The 22,383-nt window shown below is 45.3% G+C and overlaps 1 protein-coding gene across 2 annotated transcripts in view; it reads left to right on the top strand.

Annotated features, from left to right (window-relative positions):
* Window positions 1-22,383, top strand: part of cntn2 (contactin 2) — a 99,676-nt gene that overhangs the window by 26,096 nt on the left and 51,197 nt on the right. For both annotated transcript variants that reach the window (XR_013098533.1, XM_004574486.5), the window contains exons 2-3: window positions 13,176-13,250; window positions 19,085-19,226. Coding sequence is in view for 1 of the 2 variants with exons in the window: in XM_004574486.5 (XP_004574543.2) it covers window positions 13,184-13,250; window positions 19,085-19,226 (209 nt within the window). In the remaining variant the exon portion in view is untranslated. The remainder of the gene's footprint in view (window positions 1-13,175; window positions 13,251-19,084; window positions 19,227-22,383) is intronic.

The following is a 22,383-nucleotide window of genomic DNA, read 5'->3' as shown; positions in this document are numbered from 1 at the left end:
GAAATGTGTCTAACTTTAGAGACGTTGCACAAATGGAAGAACGCAGTCTTACATATTTGTTTAATATGTGCATTGAAGGACATGTCCTGGTCAAAAATGACTCCAAGGTTCCTCACAGTGTTACTGGAGGCCAAGGTAATGCCATCCAGAGTAAGAATCTGCTTAGATACCATATTTCTAAGCTTTTCAGGGCCGAGTACAATAACCTCAGTTTGATCTGAATTAAGAAGCAGAAAGTTAGCGGCCATCCAGGTCTTTATGTCTTTAAGACATTCCTGCTATTTTAAAGATTAGACTTAAGCTTTCCTTTTTACTAAAGCATATAGTTAGGGCTCGATCAGGTGGTCCTGAGTCCACCCTTAGTTATACTGCAATAGGTGTAGGCTGCTGGGGGCTTTCCATGATGCACTGAGCATCTCTCACCCCTTTTCAACCACCATGTGTCCGTATACTACTCTCCACTTAGTTATTATTAATCTCTGGGACAGCATGTCCTGTCTCCGTCCCCTCAACCCCAACCAATCACAGGAGATGGCCCCTCCCTGAGCCTGGTTCTGCCGGAGGTTTCTTCCTGTTAAAAGGGAGTTTTTCCTTCCCACTGTCACCAAGGTTCTTCTCTGTTTCTCTGTATTACTTTAGGGTCATTACTTTACAATAATAATAATACTGTGTTTTTTTAAATTTGGCGCTATATAAATAAAATTGAATTGAAATGAGTTCATTATGGAAAAACTGTCATCTCTACAGAACAACACGCTAGTTCAGCTCAGGCAGGTAGTTCCTCCCAATCACGCCCCTCCACGTTTTGCTGCCATTGTCTCCCAGCAGGACAGCAGAGCTACCATATGGAGCACCCTCGAGCACACCACCCAGTGACTCCAAGCTGTGCACTCTGTAGTGTCATTTGACACATAAACACAAACAATAGTTTGGACCAAATCCTTAACCCAAAGACACGGAAACACAACTTGTCCGTCTACTACCAAAGCCCCCAGTGTATAGGCACTGAGAGGATTAGGGGTGGGTTTAAAAAGTCGATTCATCGATTAAAATCGATTCTAACTGGAATAAAACGATATCGATTCATTAAATCCTGAAATCAATTTTTTCTATACATATGTAGTTTGCCGCGTATGAAACTTGCAAGCGGTTAACATGAGGAAGTCACGCGAGAGTTAAGTGACCTGGACGCATGAACCATCATGGCTACTCCCGAGAATGTGCCACCGAGCCTAAAGGCAGATGTCTGGCAACACATTTTGGGTCCTGCCCTGTTCGCACTCTATTTGTTGCCATTGGGCTCCATCTTCTCGCGGTACAGCATTTCATTTCACTGTTTTGCTGATGATTTGCAGATTTATCTACCTTTAAAAGCAGGGTCAGACCATCCCCAGCTCTTATTACGCTGCCTTGATGATGTCAAACAGTGGTTGTCATTAAATTTTTTAAAGCTAAATGAAAATAAAACTGAGGTTGTCATTTTTGGCAACGTTAATCATATCGACAGCACTCTGGGCGCCCTTTCCTCGTATCGTAAAACACATGTAAAAAACCTCGGTGTCTACATTGATGGTTCTTTTAAATTGAATAAGCAGGTGAGTGCAGTAGTTCAGTCCTGCTTCTTTCAGTTAAGACAGCTGGCCAAGGTAAAGCCATACCTTCCGGCTAACGTCTTTGAGCGTGTTATTCACCTTTTCCTTACTTGCAGATTGGACTACTGCAATTCATTGTGTTATGGTCTAGATCAGGCCTCCATTCATCGTCTTCAGATGGTCCAAAATGCAGCTGCTCGCCTGCTAACTGGTACCAAACGGAGAGAGCATATAACCCCAGTTTTAGTTTCTCTACACTGGCTTCCTGTCTCCTACAGGATCCAATTTAAACTTCTACTTTTTGTTTTTAAGTCACTTAATGCCCGAGCCCCTCCTCACCTGTCTGAGCTCCTCTCTGCCTATGCTCCAGGACAAACCACGAGGTCCAGCTCAAAACTAATGCTGTCCATCCCACGGACTAACCTCACATCCCGTGGTGATAGATCCTTCTCTGTGGCAGGTCCCAGACTTTGGAATAGTCTCCCCCTAAATATTAGATCTGCACAAACACTTGATCAATTTAAATCTTTACTAAAGACACATTTCTATGCCCTGGCTTTTAACACACTATGACCCAAGCATTCTGGTCTTATTTGAATTAGTTTTAGTTATTGTTTTAATTCTTTTATTGTCCTATTATTGTTTTTTACTGTTATTATTGTATTACATTGTTGCTTTTTAATACCATTTTTATATTGTTAAGCACTTTGTGCAGCATCGGCTGTTTGAAATGTGCTATAGAAATAAATTTGACCTTGACCTTAAGAACTGTGAAGACAGTGAAGAGCCGGACAAAAGCAAAGCCGTATGTAAGATGTGCAAAATGGAGGTAAAGCACTGTGGAAATACCACAAATCTCAGAAATCATTTAACGAGGCATCATCCAGATATCCCGCTAGCAAAAACGGCCGACACCAAGCAACGCTCACTCGAAAAGGCATTGAAGGCATTGCAGTGAAGTTGGCATCCACTTCTCCACGTGCCCAAAAAATAACCCAGTCTGTGGCAACTTTCATATGTAAAGATATACGTCCGTACAGCGTTGTTGAAAATGATGGCTTCCAAAACCTCATTAATACGCTAGAAGCACGCTATGTTTTACAAACATCCCAAACATGTATGAAAAAGTGAAACACGATGTTACAGCCTCACTCACGTCAGCAGAGAGAGTCGCTATAACCTGTGACAGCTGGACATCCAGAGCAACAGGTAACTACCTGACTATCACCTCACACCATATCGACCAGGAGTGGAGACTCGTGTCTCATGTCTCACAGACAAGAACCACTGAAGCAAGCCACACAGCAGCTAATTTATCTGAAATTATGTTCAAAGCAATCGAAGAATGGGAGCTTACAAACAAAAATCCAGTCATCGTAACTGACAATGCTGCAAATATGGTGCGAGCTGTGGAAATAACGGGCTGGTTGCACATTGGTTGTTTTGCCCACACACTCAATTTAGCTTCACAAGCAGGACTGAAAGTTCCAGCTGTTGCGCAGCTGCTTGGCCGAGTGAGACGCATAGCATCCTTTTTTCATCGCAGCACTGTTGCAAGTCGCAAGCTTAAAGAGAAGCAAAAGATACTGAATCTACCTGCCCATAAGCTGGTGACTGATGGGGTGACCAGATGGAACAGCACATTGGAGATGCTGGAACGCTTCCTAGAGCAACAACCAGCAATCTCTGCAGCTCTACTCTCACCTGAAGTGAGGAGAAGTGACAGTAATCTCTGTAGTCTTACAGAGGCTGACATAACTCATGGAGAAGATATAGTGAAAGCTTTGAAGCCGCTGAAAGCAGCCACACTGGTTATGTCTGAAGAAAAGTCCCCGACCCTTTCCATCATTGCACCTCTGCATGCACAGCTGCTGGAGAAGATGATCAGTGTCTCTCACGACTCCTCACTGATTAAAGACCTCAAGACTGCTGTATACGACAGCTTGGAGTCAAGGTATGCTTATGAATTGTGTGTGTATGCCATGAATGAGTGCAACTGTATGGATGCATATATTACATGAAAATTCTTATTATAGTGAAAAAATATATATATTATAAAAATGTTAGTTAAGCCCTCTTGTCCAGTAATAGGCCTTTTGATTTTATATCTATCTATCTATAGATGTTTATATATAAATTATGGAAACAAAGTCGTATATTAATGTTTCTGATCTTGCATGAGTGTATGTAACCATGCACATGTATATCCAACATAATAAACTGAGTTAAATGTGCAAAATTTCTTTTCAAGATATGTGGCCCTAAAGGACAAGCTGTACATTGCATCAGCATTAGATCCTCGCTTTAAGGCCCTGCCATTCTTGTCCAAAGAGACCTGTAACAACACATTCTCTCAGTTGGTGTTGGAAGCAGCAGGTTTGGAGAACGTGGACACAGCTATTGTGAGTTACAGAAACAAAAACAAAAAATTATTGGTTTTTTTGCACTACTCGAGTTAGAATATAAATAGTAATTTCTTTATTAATTAAGTTTTCATTTTTCTACAGCGACAGTCTGATGGTGACACATCTGAAGAAACTGTCCCTGACATCTCTCTCGGTGGTGTTGATGAAGTGGATTATGCCCCTCCAATTAAGAGGTCAAAGGACTCTGCATTAATTTTTCTCCTTGGGCCCGCCTACTCAACAAAAACCACAGCGCCACAGAAAACACCAACTCAGAAGGCAAAGGAAGAAGTGAATCGATACAGGGGCGTTGAGCCTGTTGCACTTTCTGAGGATCCTTTGATCTGGTGGAGGGACCATGAAAGGGAGTATCCGCTTTTGGCTCTTCAAGCAAATCAGAATCAGAATCAGAATCAGAATACTTTATTGATCCCTGGGGGAAATTATTTTTTGTTACAGTGCTCCATTTTAAACCAACATTAAGACAAGACAGACAATACGCTAACTAAGAATAGTACAATATATACATATATATACATACATACATACATACATAAGTCACTTATAAATAAATATTTGGAAAAGAAACATGTGTAGTTGTAGCAGCAAACAGTGTGTTAAGTGGATGCGTTGTACAGGGAGCCACAGGCAGGAAAGATTTCCTGTGTCGTTCAGTGGTGCATCATGGGTAATCTCAGTCTCTCACTGAATGAGCTCCTGTGGCTGACCAACATGTCATGGAGTGGGTGGGAGGTGTTATCCAACATTGTCTTTATCTTGGACAGCATCCGCCTCTCCGACACCACCTTGAGGGAGTCCAGCTCCATCCCCACAACATTGCTGGCCTTACGGATCAGTTTATTAAGTCTGTTGGCATCTGCGACCCTCAGCCTGCTCCCCCAGCATGCAACAGCATAGAGGATCGCACTGGCCACCACAGACTCATAGAAAATCCTCAGCATTTTCTGGCAGATGTTGAAGGACCTCAGTCGCCTCAAAAAATAGAGACGACTCTGGCCCTTCCTGTAAAGTGCTGTGGTGTTTTTAGCCCAGTCCAGTTTATTGTCAATGTGTACTCCAAGGTATTTATAGTCCTCCACAATGTCAACACTGACCCCCTGGATTGAAACAGGGGTCAAGTGTTTCCTGGTCTTCCTGAAGTCCACGATCAGTTCCTTGGTCTTTGCCACGTTGAGCTGCAGATGATTCTGCTCACACCACGTGACAAAGGAGTCGACCACAGCCCGGTACTCTGTCTCATCATCCCTGCTGATGCATCCAACCACCGCAGAGTCATCAGAAAACTTCTGAAGATGGCAGGTCTCTGTGCAGTGGCTGAAGTCTGTGGTGTAGAGGGTGAAGAGGAAGGGGGAGAGGACAGTCCCCTGTGGTGCCCCTGTGTTGCTGATCACCTTGTCAGACACACACTGTGGGAGACGTACATATTGTGGTCTTCCTGTCAGGTAATCAACAATCCAGGACACCAGAGAAGCATCCACCTGCATCGCTGCTAACTTATCACCCAGGAGGGTTGGCCTGATGGTGTTGAAAGCACTGGAAAAGTCAAAAAACATGACCCTCACAGTGCTCGCCGGCTGGTCCAGATGGGTGTAGACACGATTGAGCAGGTAGATGATGGCGTCCTCTGTTCCGAGACGAGGCTGATAAGCGAACTGAAGGGGATCCAGATGTGGTCTTACTATGGGTCGCAGCTGGTCCAGGATGAGCCTTTCCAGGGTCTTCATGATGTGGGAGGTCAGTGCCACGGGCCTGTAATCCTGGGGGCCACTGGGACGAGGCGTCTTTGGTACAGGGACGAGGCATGATGTCTTCCACATCACCGGGACCCTCTGCAGACTCAGACTCAGCACAAACAGTTTATGAAAGACTCCACACAGCTGGGGGGCACAGGCCTTGAGGACAAGGGGACTCACTCCGTCTGGTCCAGCAGACTTGCCTGAGTGAAGTCTCCTCATTTGCATCTCAACCTGGTATTGAGTGAAGGTGATGGGTGGGGGAGGGGTGTCAGGAATCTCACAGGAGGCAACATGTGAAGAGAGAGGCTGGCACAGTGGTGTGGCTCTGGATTCCAGGCTGACTGCAGGTGAGGTTGTGGGGGTGGGAGCAGACACTGTGGTGTCGAATCTATTGAAAAACAGATTCAACTCGTCGGCTCTATTCTCACCTCCCTCAGCTCCCCTGCTGTTGGTTGGCCTGAATCCAGTGATGGTCTTCATGCCCCTCCACACCTCTCTCATGCTGTTCTGCTGGAGTTTCCACTCCAGCTTCCTCCTGTAATTGTCCTTAGCCTCTCTGATCTTGTCCTTTAGTAACACCTGGACCTTCCTCACCTCCTCTTTGTTGCCCCCTCTGAAAGCCCTCTTCTTGTTGTTGAGGAGGGCTTTGATGTCCTTAGTCACCCACGGCTTGTTATTTGGGTAACAATGAACAGTCTGAGCTGGAACAATGGAGTCGGTGCAGAAAGTTATGTAGTCTGTGATACACTCAGTAAGCCCATTGATGTCCTCGGCGTGAGGCTCACAGAGTGTTTCCCAGTCGGTCACCTCGAAACAGCCCTGTAGTTCTGCTATTGCCTCCTCTGACCACCTCCTAACAGTCCTGGTGGTCACAGGTTCCCTCCTCACAATTGGCACATAGCGGGGGGTGAGGTGAATCAGGTTATGATCTGACCTACCAAGTGGGGGGAGGGAGGAGGAGCTGTATGCATCCTTGACGTTAGCATACAGTAAGTCTAAAGTTTTCTCTCCCCTGGTGGGACAGTCCACATATTGTTTGAATGTTGGTAGTGTATTGTCCAGTGATACATGGTTGAAGTCACCCGAGATCACAATAAAGGCACTCGGGTGCTGAGTCTGTAGCCGAGCTATGGCAGAGTGGATAGTGTCACATGCAGCTGTGGGGTTAGCAGAGGGGGGAACATAAACAGCCACCAAGATGACGTGAGAGAATTCCCTGGGTAAATAATACGGCCTGAGTCCAACAGCACACAGTTCAGTGTCCGGGCAACAAATCCTTTCTTTGATTGTTATGTTGGCAGGGTTACACCACCGGTTGTTAACTAAAACAGCAAGCCCACCTCCTTTACGCTTACCGCTAGCGATGCTGTCCCTGTCCGCCCGAACAGTGTGGAAGCCTTCCACGGAAGCATTCTCATCGGGAATGACCTGGTGCAGCCATGATTCGGTGAAACACATCAGGCTACACTCTCGGTATTCCCTCTGACTCCGTACCAGTGCTGAGAGCTCGTCGATTTTACTTGCCAACGATCGCACATTTCCCATCACGATAGACGGCAGACACGGTTTAAACCTCCTCCTCGCTTCGAGCCTCCGCTGTCTCACCGTCACCTTTTTTCTTCTCTTCTGTCCTTGACCTCTGCATCCCCGATGTGTTTTCCTCCAAATTTCAGCTGGTACTTCTGCGGGCACTTCTGCGGGCCTGGCCAGCGAGCCGGCCGGCATCAGGGCGATCAGCTGATCTCTGGAGTAAACAGTCCGTGCGTGTAGGAGATGTGCCGCGGTCCCGTTCCATGATAAAAGTAAGAGTTCCACGGCCACCAGAAGAACAAAAACTCTCTCAATCCACATGATTGAGTAAGAGATAGAAAACGGAGGAAAATACAAGTCAGAAAAAAAAAAGAATACGTAAGAAAAAAAAGCTAAACTAAGAGAAAAGCAGGAGCGACTGTAACAGGCTGCACGCTGGTTGGCGCATGCGCACTATAAGCAGTATCTTTCCATACCTGGGACCAGTTTTCCTTCTGAACGAGTGTTTTCAACTGCTGGTGACACTGTTACCGCACAAAGGAGCTGCCTGACTCCACAACATGTAGACCAGCTTCTCTTCTTGCAGAAAAACCTTACAGTCTCAAAGAAGTGAGGGGGTAGTTATAAATGAGGCTAAATTGCAAGAGTTTCACAGAGGTTTTACAATACTGTTCAGTATGTTTTCATTTTTTGAAGTATTTTAAAAGGCAGTTTTTCCTTTTGTGATCGGTCAGTTTCTGTCAGTTCACTTGTACACGCTGTGTTATACTGTGTGTCTCCAAAACACAAGAGTGGATTTCAGGAAAGCTGTGTGAGACACGAACAGCAAAACTATTTCTCTGAGGCGTTATTGATGTTTACAAAAGATATGTTCTATTTGCACTGGATCCCTGATCCACTATTGTTAATGTATGTATGAAAATAAATATATACTGATGTTAATTAAAAATTACATTATTGTAACTGCTTTAGTATCTGCTCTTAATTTTGAAATTTATGTAATTCATTCACAAGGCTTAGAGGGTTCTTTTGACAGTACATATACAAGGTGAACAATCATAATTTTATATATATTATGGTTCATATAATAATATTTCAGACTGATTCAAAATCGAATTGAATTGAATCGAATCGAATCGTGGATCAAATCGATTCGGGACCTTGTGAATCGAATCGATTCTAGAAATCAGTGACGATACCCAGCCCTCGAGAGGACACTATGATACCTACCCCTGCTTGCTGCCTCTCACCTCTCACTCGAGACAGAAACCGCCCCTCGCCATGATACTGGCTCTAGAACCCGAGCTGTGCTTTGAGGTCAGCCCAACTAAATGTAGTCAGTATTTCTTATTAACTCACGCACTGGGTCAAGCTCCTTCCCACCAGAAAGGTGGGACTAAACATGGCACTCTGCACCATTGCCATCTGTTCCAAGGACATTGTGCCAGTATAGTGGTTTGTTCAGATGCAACTTTTCAAACCTATGCCATGCTGCCATTTTACTTTTGGAGATAAGCTGCTCCCTCCTGCAAACCTTTCCAAACAAGCTATACTTGTTTAGTATTCGGACAAAGTATTGTATTGTGAGGTTAGTATTTATTCGGACAAAGTTTAAAATTTAACATGGCAACGTGAGGATCTAAACGTATTCTACGCTAGATTCGACACAGCGAACACCATGAGACCGGACAGTGTGCGCACCGCGGATGACGTCAGTGCGCACACTGTGTCTGAGGAGGATGTGCGGAAGTGCTTCAGGAAGGTGAACGCACGCAAAGCTACTGGTCCGGACGGGATTCCCGGCCGCGTCCTCAGGTCATGCGCGGCTCAGCTGGCTGGAGTGTTCACGCACATCTTCAACCTTTCCCTCTCTCTGTCTGTAGTCCCAGCCTGCTTCAAAATGGCCACCATCGTCCCTGTACCCAAATCCTCCACCATCTCCTCATTGAACGACTGGCGACCTGTAGCCCTGACCCCCATCGTAAGCAAATGCTTCGAGAAGCTGGTCAGGGACTTCATCTGCTCTGCACTACCCGACTCACTGGACCCTCTACAGTTTGCATACCGCCACAACAGGTCCACTGATGATGCCATAGCCCTGACACTACACACTGCCCTGTCACACCTGGAGAAGAGAGACACGTATGTGAGAATGCTGTTTGTAGATTACAGCTCAGCATTCAATACCATCGTTCCCTCGAAGCTGGACAGGAAACTGCAGGATCTAGGACTGAGCAGCTCCCTCTGCAGCTGGATCCTTAGCTTCCTGTCTGACAGACGCCAGGTGGTCAGACTGGGCAGCATCACCTCATCCCCCATCACACTGAACACTGGTGCTCCACAGGGGTGTGTACTGAGCCCTCTCCTGTACTCACTCTACACCTACGACTGCACAGCCACTAACAACTCCAACATCATTGTGAAGTTTGCGGACGACACTACAGTGGTGGGTCTTATCACCAACGGTGATGAGACGGCTTACAGGGAGGAGGTCAGCGCCCTGACCCACTGGTGTCAAGACAACCATCTCACCCTCAACGTCGCAAAGACAAAGGAGTTGATAGTGGACTTCCGGAGGTGCAGAGAAGTACACACCCCCATCACCATCAACGGCGCTGCTGTGGAGAGAGTGAGCAGCTTCCGGTTCCTTGGAGTACATCTGGCTGAGGATCTTACGTGGTCAGTACACACAAACAAAACAGTGAAGAAGGCGCAGCAGCGCCTCTTCTTTCTCAGGAGACTGAAAAGATTCGGCATGAGCCCCCGCATCCTCAGGACCTTCTATCGCTGTGCCATTGAGAGCATCCTCACTGGATGCATCACCACCTGGTATGGCAACAGCACCGCCTACAACTGCAAAGCTCTCCAGCGAGTAGTGCGGTGCTCTGAACGGATAATTGGAGGTGAGCTTCCCTCCCTCCAAGACATCTACAGGAAGCGCTGCCTGAGGAAAGCGGGGAGGATCATCAAGGACTCCAGTCACCCCAGCCATAAACTGTTCAGACTGCTTCCATCAGGAAGGAGGTTCTGCAGCATCCGGTCCCGTACCAGCAGACTGAGAGACCGCTTCTTCCATCAGGCCATCAGACTGCTGAACACGTCATAGACACCTCAGCTTCACTACTGGAACTTCAACATTATGCACTCCACACTGTATATAAATGCCACTTGTTTTGCACATATTCAACTCTGTATATTTTATATATTTTATTATTATTATTATTATTTTTTTTTTTTTTTTTTTTTTTTTTTTTTTTTTTTTTACTATTTAATTTGTAAAAATGTGTATACACACACACACACACACACACACGTAGGAAAATATTTAGTATACTCATCCAGAAATGCATACACTATTATATATTGTACATATATTTATTAGTTTCAGGTTGGCCATTCTTGTATTTTGCTCGTTTGTGTTGTTGTGTTTGCACATCTCTGTTGCTTGTGGGGCTCGCACACAAGAATTTCACTCGCATGTGCTGTGCCAGTGTGCCTGCACATGTGATGTGACAATAAAAGTGATTTGATTTGATTTGATTTGATTTGAACTGTAGAGTCTTAGTTGGCTAAGATGTGTTGTTTGGATTTTGTAGTGTTTCTGAGCAATGCACAGCATGACCGTGGTATACATTTGCTGGGACATCCACTCCTGGGACTGCTGATGGGAAGCTGTCTTGAATTTTTGACACTAACGAATAATCATGCTTACTATAGAACGATGGACTTCAAATTGTTTGGTCTTGTAACAGTTCCATTAAGCTCACCGCATTGCTTGTGTCGCCAGCTGAATTTGACATCACATCATGTGTTGCCTTAACCACATTGATTGGGAGCAACAGTTCATCACTCTGATGTGCAGTTGCAGCACTTGTTTCTTCCTCACTGATAAAACTAAGAAAAAAAACACACTATGCCAGATTGTCCAGAAAATGGAAAGGTTTAATGGACACCATAACGAGATAATCTCCTAACAATCTAAGAAAGATCTTGATCTGTAATTGTGAAATCAGCTGCTTGTTAGAAGCTGAAGACAAGTCTCTTGATACTCACTGAAAGCAGCTTTCATTTAGACCCTTGGGTTGTTTTAGTCTAAAATATCAAAAGAAATTAATAAAAAAATTACCTTTTTGTTCTGGTTGTGATGTGCCACTCCCAAAGCAAAGGGATACACACAGAGCAGAGACGTAGACAGTAATTTCATAGTGTGGGCTCTTGTAAAGGTCAACCTCAGGACAAATCCATCCCATATGGAAAAGATATATATATATAAATCTTATAAAGCTTTTATCTGTCTTGTGTGAAACTTGTATGAAAAGCATACAAGAGTGAAAACAGATATAAGATCCCTTGAAAAATTATATAAATGAAACTTGTATGTTTTGGATACTTACTAAAACAATATATGAAAGTAATGAGAAAGTGGCCACTTTCATGAGTAAATCATAGAAGTTTTTACTATTTCTTTTCCATATGGGATACACATGCATAAGACATGATCTGAGGACAAAACACAGTTAAACTCACAGAAATTTGAGCTGCAAAAGAATCCCCACATATTTTTTCAAAAGGGCAACTTTAATCCAAAGTCCTTAACAGTTCGATCAATGGAATCGGCCATGTACTGTAATAACTTGAACGAGAATCTCCTTCCCTGACCCAGAAAACTGAAGATTATTCAAATATCAACCAAAAATATATCAAGTGACTATCAGTCAAGTCCTCCTAATGAGTTCTCCTTATTGAAGTGAATGTTGTTTTAGTGTTGGATGAAGGGATCAAACACAGGGCTGTTACCTGGGAGACTGAAGTTTCTGTTCTTTGCCAAACCAAGTTAAACAACGCTACCTGGTTAGAAGAAGCAGCATTTTCTCATCTGCCTTCACACGTGTATTCAATTCAGTTGTGTTCATATATCACCAGCCCACAACAACAGTTGTGTCAAGCTGCTTTGTATTGTGAGGTTAAGACCATACAATATTAACTCAAGTAATGTCCCATTTCCATTCCATAGGCTTTAATGTGATGTTGGCCCACCCTTTGCAGCTATGACATCTTCAAACCTTCTAGAAAGGCCTTACACAATGTTTGGAGTATATTTATGGGAATTTCTGATTTTTTCACAACTGCGTTTGTGTGGTTAGACACTAATGTTGGACAAGGAGGCCAAAGTTTCACTATCAGGTTGTGGTCAGGTCAGGGTTCTTTAACACCAAACTCACACATCTGTGTCTTTATGGACCTTGCTTTGTGCAATGATGCACAGTTATGTTGGAAGAAGAAAGGGCTATCCCCAAACTGTTCCCACAAAGTTGGGAGCATAACATTGTACAAAATGTATTAGTATGCTAAAGCGTTAAGAGTTCCCTTCACTGGAACTAAGGGTTCAAACCCAGCTCCTGAAAAATAATCCAACACTACAGGTCCCCATCCACGGCCATGCACGGCCATGAAAACAATGTTGGTCTTTCAGTGTGCTTGGCTTATATGAATGGAGTGTACGGTCTAGTTTCATCTGATCTATGTTTGATCCTTAAGATCAGACTTCAAGTTTTACCTTGTGCACCTAGGATTTTGAAATGGATGCCATTGGTGCATCTACTGGTAGGCTAACAGGTAGAATTGGCAACCACAGGTATTATTTTATGTCTTTTATCTGTAGAGTTTTCAATTTCTCTGTGTGCCTGCACCGTCCTCAAGATATTAAGACATCCTTTGACAGTCCAAAGGTGAACTTGTGAGGCTAATTTGTGACCGTAAAGAGACCTGAATGGTTTTCTGTCTCTGGATGGAATTTCCTGTTGGTGCTTTCGTTAAAGCAGTCTTGTTATCTTTTTAGCATAAATTGCATACCTACATGTCCTGTCTGAATGGTTTTCCTTCTGCTTCAGATCTGTTTATGGTCCAAATGTGGCTCTTGGTCTGTCTCCTGACCCTCAGCTCAGTGGCCCTGATGACTGCTGTTGGTAAGTTCCACTTTTCAAGATTATAAATATTTTATCTAGTCTCGGTAACAGAAACGTCTTTTGGGGGGTTCCACTTACTATTTCCTAATTAAATACACACACAAAAAATAATCTTTTATTAGAGATTTTATCATTTGTGAGCACAGAAATATATATATTAAAAAAAATTAAAAATTCCCCACTTGCCCCTGCGGATGGTCATTCCTTCAAGCTCGGGTCCTCTACCAGAGGTTTGGGAGCTTGAGGGTCCTGCGCAGTATCTTAGCTGTGCTGGATTGTCTCTGGGGCATCTTTACACAGCCTGCACCTGGGGTCTTGCCTGGTGTGATAGACCCCAGCCTCAATGGATCTTGTGCTTAGTGCTTGTTCCTGTGCTGCCATGATTAGTGCCTCTGTGCTGTCTTTCAGTCCAGCTTTGTCCAGCCACTGGTAGGATTTCTGGATATCAGCCACCTCCTCTATCTGCCGGTGGTACATACCGTGCAGGGGCCTGTCCTTCCATGATGGTTCCTCGTCTCCCTCCTCTTTCTTGGGTTTCTGCTGCCTGAGGTATTCACTGAGCACGCTTTCAGTTGGGGCCATCTTCGTGATGTATTCTTGGATGTTCGTTGTCTCATCCTGGACTGTGGTGCTGACACTCACCAGTCCCCGGCCTCCTTCCTTCCACTTAGCGTACAGCCTCAGGGTGCTGGACTTGGGGTGAAACCCTCCATGCATGGTAAGGAGCTTTCTTGTCTTGATGTCAGTGGCTTCTATCTCCTCGTTTGGAATCGATGTCTTGTTCACTCTTGGCATACAGCTTGATGTCATCCATGTACAGGAGGTGGCTGACAACTGCTCCGTTCCGTAGTCGGTATCCGTAGCCTGTCTTGTCAATTATCTCACTGAGGGGGTTCAGGCCTATGCAGAACAGCAGTGGGGACAGAGCATCTCCTTGGTAGATCCCGCACTTGATGGTGACTTGTGCTATGGGCTTGAGGTTGGCCTCCAGTGTTGTCCGCCACATCCCCATTGAGTTCCTGATGAAGGCTCTTAGGGTCCCATTGATCTTGTACAATTCTAGGCATTCCAGTATCCAGCTGTGGGGCATTGAGTCATAGGCCTTCTTGTAATCAATCCAGGCAGTGCACAGGTTGGTCAGTCTGGTCCTGCAGTCTCGGCTGACTGTTCTGTCTACCAGTAGCTGTTGTTTTGCGCCTCTGGTATTCTTGCCCATCCCTTTCTGTGCCCCGCTCATGTATTGACCCATGTGCCTGTTCATCTTAGCCGCTATGATACCTGACAGGAGCTTCCACGTGGTGCTGAGGCAGGTTATTGGTCGGTAGTTGGAGGGGACCGGTCCCTTCTGGGGGTCCTTGAGGATCAGGACTGTCCGGCCTTCGGTTAGCCATTCCGGGTGTCTCTCGTCAACTGGCAGCTGGTTCATTTGTGCTGCCAGGCGCTCGTGGAGTGCAGTCAGCTTCTTTAGCCAGCAGGCGTGAACCATATCAGGGCCTGGTGCTGTCCAACTCTTCACACTGGAGACCCTTTCTGGGATATCTGCCACTGTGATGGTTACTGGACCCTGTTCAGGGAGGTCGCTGTGGTCTGCCCTCAGGTCCACTAGCCACTGAGCATTGCCGTTATGGGTTGCGTCCTTCTCCCATATGCTCTTCCAGTATTGTTCTGCCTCCAGCCTTGGTTGTGCTGTTCTCATATTGTTCCCCTGCCACTGAGAGTACACCTTGGCTGGTTCCATGGAGAACAGCTGGTTTATTCTCTTGCCTTCTATCTCTCTGGTGTACCTCCGCAAGTGGTTGGCCAAGGCTGTGAGTCGTTGCTTGGCAGTTTCCAAGGCCTCAGGTGTGGACAGCTTCCAGTACTTCCTAGGCACCTTCGTCATCGCGCCTTTCTGCAACTCCGATCGATAGTTGGCTAACCTCCCTCCGTGCTACCTTGATCTTAGCCTCTAGCCTCCTTCTCCATGGAGGGTACTGCCCCTTGTGGCTGTTCAACTTGTAGCCCAGCATCTCACTGATCACTGCTGCTATATATATATATAAATATTAGGGGTGCAACGATATTCGTATTGATATTGAACCGTTCGATACAGTGCTTTCGGTTCGGTACACATATGTATCGAACAATACAAAATTTTTAATTTATTTTATCAACTTTTCTTCTGACGATGCTGTCTGTGTTGAGCGCTCAGTGGATCTGCACTCGACAGTGCAGCCTAAGCGGAGCAGTCGAGTGCAGATTCACTGAGCGCAGGGCAAGCTAGCGAGACAGAAGTTAAGCTCTCCTTGCAACATGGCAAATTGAACCTCCCCCATCCTCATTCAGATCTGGCGTTTGGAACTATTTTGGTCTTCATGTGACGTATGACCCTGAAGGTAAGCGCGTCATGGACTAAAGTAAAACAGTATGTTGGATGTGCCACGCAATGCTCAATTACATGGGTGGGAGCTAGTGTGTTAGCGCAGTTAGCTCGTTAACGTGTTGGCCGTCCAGCCCCATGCACGGGGTGATCCGCGGTAGCTCGTTAACGGAGATTTGCCGTGTTGTGGCGTTAACGTCATTTCAACGAGATTTACGCTGACAGCACTAGTGGGAACACAACGAATATGACTGCACATTTACGCTGACATCATCCTAGTGCAAAGACAAGTGGAAGCAGACAAAAACAACAAGCACGCATGCTACAAACTTTACCCGAGTCATTTAGACAGCCGTTAGCACATGATTCTCCTTATGGGGACCTGATATGTTTAATATGCTGCTGAGAATATAGCCCAGAAGAAGCGCATAGTATAGCTTTTATTTTGGAAAGAGACATTTCTGTGTGTGTGTGTGTGTGTGTGTGTGTGTGTGTGTGTGTGTGTGTGTATATATATATATATATATATATAGCTGGATAGCGTAGTGGTTAGATTCCTGCCTGGGGCGATAGGAGAAGGATCGTTGAGCGCGAGAGGAACTGACCTGAAAAATAGGATAATGGCCAAGCTTGAAACTTGGATCCCCCGTAGCCGGTTACCGAGATTACGTGAAGTACCCTCAGAAGGTCTGCTAGATGATGTTTATGCAGCACTACGGACAATACCTACAACCACGATTACCGACACTAACAAGCTGATCTACAATACGGTCAGTGATCAGTGAGATGCTTGGCTACAAGTTGAACAGCCACAATGGGCAGTACCCTCCATGGAGAAGGAGGCTAGAGGGCAAGCTCAAAGTAGCATGGAGGGAGGTTAGCCAACTAACGGTGTTGCAGAAAGGTGCGACAAAGAAGGTGCATAAGAAATACAGCAAGCTGTCCATACCTGAGGCCTTGGAAACTGCCAAGCAAAGACTCACAGCCTTGGCCAGCCGCTTGAGGAGGTACACCAGAGAGATAGAAGGCAGGAGAATAAACCAGCTGTTCTCCACAGAACCAGCAAAGGTGTACTCTCAGTGGCAAGGGAACAATAATAAGAGAACAGCACCACCAAGGCTGGAGACGGAGCAATACTGGAAGAGCATATGGGAGAAGGACGCAACCCATAATGGCAATGCTCAGTGGCTAGTGGATCTGAGGGCAGACCACAGCGACCTCCCTGAACAGGGTCCAGTAACCATCACAGTGGCAGATATCCAAGAAAGGGTCTCCAGTATGAAGAGTTGGACAGCACCAGGGCCCGACATGGTTCACGCCTACTGGCTAAAGAAGCTGACTGCACTCCACGAGCGTCTGGCAGCACAAATGAACCAGCTGCTAGTTAACGAGAGACACCCGGAATGGCTAACGGTCCTGATCCTCAAGGACCCCAAGAAGGGACCGGTCCCCTCCAACTACCGACCAATAACCTGCCTCAGTACTACATGGAAGCTCCTGTCAGGCATCATATCGGCTAAGATGAACAGGCACATGGCTCAATACATGAGTGGGACACAGAAAGGAATTGGCAAGAATACCAGAGGCGCAAAACACCAGCTACTGGTAGACAGAACAGTCAGCCGAGACTGCAAGACCAGACTGACCAACCTGTGCACTGCCTGGATTGATTACAAGAAGGCCTATGACTCAATGCCCCACAGCTGGATACTGGAATGCCTAGAACTATATAAGATCAACAGGAACCTGAGAGCCTTCATCAGGAACTCAATGGGGATGTGGCGGACAACACTGGAGGCCAACCTCAAGCCCATAGCACAAGTCACCATCAAGTGCGGGATCTACCAAGGAGATGCTCTGTCCCCACTGCTGTTCTGCATAGGCCTGAACCCCCTCAGTGAGATAATTGACAAGACAGGCTACGGATACCGACTACGGAATGGAGCAGTTGTCAGCCACCTCCTGTACATGGATGACATCAAGCTGTATACCAAGAGTGAACGAGACATCGATTCACTGATCCACACTACCAGGCTATACAGCAATGACATTGGAATGTCGTTCGGACTGGAGAAGTGTAGTCGGATGGTAACAAAGAGAGGGAAGGTAGTCAGAACTGAGGGGATTGAACTACCAGAAGGCAACATTGCAGACATAGAGGACAGTTACAAGTACCTGGGGATCCCGCAGGCGAATGGGAACCATGAAGAGGCCGCTAGAAAGGCTGCAACCACCAAGTACCTGCAGAGGGTCAGGCAAGTCCTGAGGAGTCAGCTGAATGGTAAGAACAAGATCCGGGCCATCAACACGTACGCCCTGCCCGTGATCAGGTACCCTGCTGGGGTAATAGGCTGGCCAAAGGAGGAGATAGAAGCCACTGACATAAAGACAAGAAAGCTCCTTACCATGCATGGAGGGTTTCACCCCAAGTCCAGCACCCTGAGGCTGTACGCTAAGCGGAAGGAAGGGGGCCGGGGACTGGTGAGTGTCAGCACCACAGTCCAGGATGAGACAAGGAACATCCAAGAATACATTGGGAAGATGGCCCCAACTGACCGAGTGCTCAGTGAATACCTCAGGCAGCAGAAACCCAAGAAAGAGGAGGGAGACGAGGAACCATCATGGAAGGACAGGCCCCTGCACGGTATGTACCACCGGCAGATAGAGGAGGTGGCTGATATCCAGAAATCCTACCAGTGGCTGGACAAAGCTGGACTGAAAGACAGCACAGAGGCACTAATCATGGCAGCACAAGAACAAGCTCTGAGTACAAGATCCATAGAGGCTGGGGTCTATCACACCAGGCAAGACCCCAGGTGCAGGCTGTGTAAAGATGCCCCAGAGACAATCCAGCACATAACAGCAGGGTGCAAGATGCTAGCAGGCAAGGCATACATGGAACGCCATAACCAATGTTCCTGCATAGTGTACAGGAACATCTGTGCCGAGTATAACCTGGAAGTCCCGAGGTCAAAATGGGAGATGCCCCCAAGGGTGGTGGAGAATGACCGAGCTAAGATCCTGTGGGACTTCCAGATACAGACGGACAAAATGGTGGTGGCTAACCAACCGGACATAGTGGTGGTAGACAAACAGAAGAAGACGGCCGTAGTGATCGATGTAGCGGTTCCGAATGACAGCAATATCAGGAAGAAGAAACACGAGAAGCTGGAGAAATACCAAGGGCTCAGAGAAGAGCTCGAGAGGATGTGGAGGGTGAAGGTAACGGTGGTCCCCGTGGTAATCGGAGCACTAGGTGCGGTGACTCCCAAGCTAGGCGAGTGGCTCCAGCAGATCCCGGGAATAACATCGGAGATCTCTGTCCAGAAGAGCGCAGTCCTGGGAACAGCTCAGATACTGCGCAGGACCCTCAAGCTCCCAGGCCTCTGGTAGAGGACCCGAGCTTGAAGGGTAAACCGCCCGCAGGGGCGTGCTGGGTGTTTTTATAATGTTATCATTGTTATTTTGGTTCCAGGTGGAGATGTGTGTGTGGCAGGTCATGACAGCGGGCCAGTGTTTGAAGAACAGCCGAGCAGTTTAATTTACCCTGAAGGCCTGACTGAAGGCAAAGTGACCCTGAGCTGTCAGGCCAGAGCAAATCCAGCTGCTGCTTATAGGTGAGTCTTACACACTCATTCCCTGTGGAGCCCACATTTTATAAAATGAGTTGGTCTTCTAAGTTTGTTTTAGGGTACTTACTTTGATTCCTATATTAAATTGCTGTCTTATTTTGGTTTAGAATGGGGCGAATAATCTTTTGATCCCCTGGTGAATTTGTACAGTGGGGAAAATAAGTACTGAACACGTCACCAATTTTCTAAGTAAATATATTTCTAAAAGTGCTTTTGATATGAAATTCTCATCAGATATCAGTAACAACACATCCAGTCCACACGTGTAAAGAAATCAAGCCACAGATGTCCATGCAGTGCCTTGTGACCTCCAAACATGGTTCATATTATTGCATTCAAAAACTTGATCTTGAAGTTTTGGTCTCATCTAACCAGACTCTAGTCAACCAACATTTCACAGGCTTGTCTAAATGTTGTTCAGCAAACTTTAAACACACTTCAACATGCTTTTTCTTTCAGCAATGTTGTCTGGAGTGGTGAGTGTGCATATGGCACTTAAGTGCATTACTTATTGTTTTCTTTGAAACCGTTGTACCTGCTGATTCCTGGAGCTCTCCACAGGTTGTCTTTGGCTCTGGGACAACCCTTGTAAAAATTCTTTTCACTCTTCTTTTTGCAGGGGGCACCTGGTCATGGCCAGTTTATGTCAAAATGATGTTCTTTCCACTTGTGGACTAACCACTGCCATCAGTATGTTTTGCAACAATTAGGTTGCAAAGACCTTGTGAGAGCTCATTGGTTTTACCCATCACAAGCTGTTTATCGGGTGCATTGGTAATGAGACACTTTTTTATAGGCCTTCAGTTTGGACTGAACTGTACTTCACCCACATTTGATGCAAAAGAGCTCACTGCTTTGGACCAGTAGGTTCGGCTACGTACAGGAGAGGCAAACTGAATGAGACTCAGGCAACTGTGAGTTTAGAAAACCGCTGGCTTGTGTATTTTTACTCATTCAGAAAATAAAAGAATGAAAATTAATAACAAACATACTTTTCAAATGAAAGTATCCCTTTTTGGTACCAGTATTTTCCTTCAGTGACCCTGTGGTACAATCACAGTAATCACTTAAAAAAAACCTTACCTGGGTGCACCCTTCTAAGTGTATAATCAGGGTTCAAGTTCAAGATAAACCACAATCTCAATTACCAAAATCCAAATAGCAACGTTCATCTGCAACTTCACAGACTTTGTTAGCTGATTGCAACAACCATTGAGTTGGAAAAATAGATCCAACGGCCCACACCCACTTCTCTTCCTGTTCATGGGATGTATAGAGTCCGTAAAAAGTCCTTAAAATAAACCGTCCATAAGTCCAGGGGGTTTGTGTGAAGAAAGGGAACAGTAATATCAAAGTGGCGTGGTGTGTTTTTTTGTTGCAGCTGGCCTACCACACTCTGCTGTGCAGCACAGAACAAAGTCAATTGGTCCGTCAACGGGGTTGGCTCGCCATCGATTACAGGATCCGTTGCAATGCATCGATAGGAAGGACACAAAGGAAAAAATCTGACCTGTCCATGACAGTGTCATAGGACATTAAGTTCCCATATAATCACAGATCACAACTTGCTATCACTTAAGATGTACTATTTGTAACGTTACCCATGTTACAAATTGAAAATAAACACACAATCTGTGCAACAGTTTCAAAAGCTTTTTTTTTCAATAAGTAAAATAAAGTTTTTCGCAAAACATTGTAAACAATTTCCTAATAAATACTAGAAAATTTTGCTTACAATGAACTCATGAAAAGTGCAGATAAACAATAAACAATTAAAATGCTCACCGATCTCAAAAAAGAATGGCGCAGGAGCGCGAGATGGCGCAGGAACGATGAAATGGCGTTGTCTAATTCTCGACCTTCCCCGACCTAACAATGTAAAAGGAACCAAACTAGTTACTCGTCTTACCAATACACATGCAATAAAACAATTTTTCATAAGCAGCAAGTGCTAACTCTTCCGTTTATATCACTTTTCCCCGTACCTCGTTTCAGTTAATCTCCGTCTCTTTTTCCTCGCTAGCGTGCTCATGGGGTATTCGTGAGAGAGGAGGACAAACCTGCGCTCTCTCAGCCGTAGATGGCGTGCGGGGCACTGCACCACGTTGCAGCAGCTCATTGGCTAAGAGCAACCCACGTTTACTTCAGAACTCTTAACTCTTTCACTGCTGAACCTGTGGCTCATTCACTATAAACCGAGTGTGACTGCTAAGATTGATAGTCTTTTTTTATGTTTTGGTACATTTTATCCAAGCCATACTTAAATATGGGTTACACAGGTGTCAGCATTGACTGATCATGCTGAATCTGTGATTTGAAATGTGTTCCTCATTGGATTCATCCTACCGTGCAAATAGACTTGGACACAGTAGCCGATCTCTTACAGAACCTATGATATCTTTGGGTGGATCAGCCCGCTGAGGCCAGACTCAGACTCTGAATTTCAGTTATTAGTTTTAATACTTTTAATATGTTTTCAGGTGTTAAGTCCTCATTCTGACTCTAATATTTACATTTTCTCCAAGATCCAGTCGTTAGACACATTGTTGTGTTTCTGTCCTTTTATATTGATAACTGAGCGACTGGAAAATCACAGAATAGCCAACTAATGTAAACCAAGTGGGTGAGAACACCACTTGTCTATATTCTTAGTTAACATTCTTGTTTTGATTTAGCCATATCTCATATGTATTCTGTAATATCAAACATTAGTGGTGGCCCGCTTGAAGCTGACGCTGTGTGTGTCAAAAAGAAGCACTGTGTGGAGACTTGATTTGTTTGGCCAGAGTCACGTGATCAGTGACGTCCGAAGCTTCATTTAGAACCTAACTGCTTCGGTGGTTTATAGGGAAGTGAATCATTCGCGGGATTCATGGAGTGTTTTGATGGTGAGAGACAGCAAACCACTGATTATTGTATTGAGAGATTTGGAGCCAGCGAGGAAGCGAGGAGGTTCTGTCGCGTGGGAGTATTTAGAGTTGATTTTGGTCAGTTTTGGTTGGGTTTTCCAGCTTTGTGTTCTTGTTGTTTGTTTTTGTTTAGTGCGTGTTTATTTTTTCTGAAAACGTGAAAAACTTAACATGTCAAAAATCTGCTTTTCATAATATAAATATCATTAAATAACTTTAGAAACACATCCATT

Source organism: Maylandia zebra, linkage group LG5 (genome assembly GCF_041146795.1).
Source record: "Maylandia zebra isolate NMK-2024a linkage group LG5, Mzebra_GT3a, whole genome shotgun sequence".
Classification (NCBI taxonomy): domain Eukaryota; kingdom Metazoa; phylum Chordata; class Actinopteri; order Cichliformes; family Cichlidae; genus Maylandia; species Maylandia zebra.
This window is presented reverse-complemented; position numbering and strand designations above follow the sequence as displayed.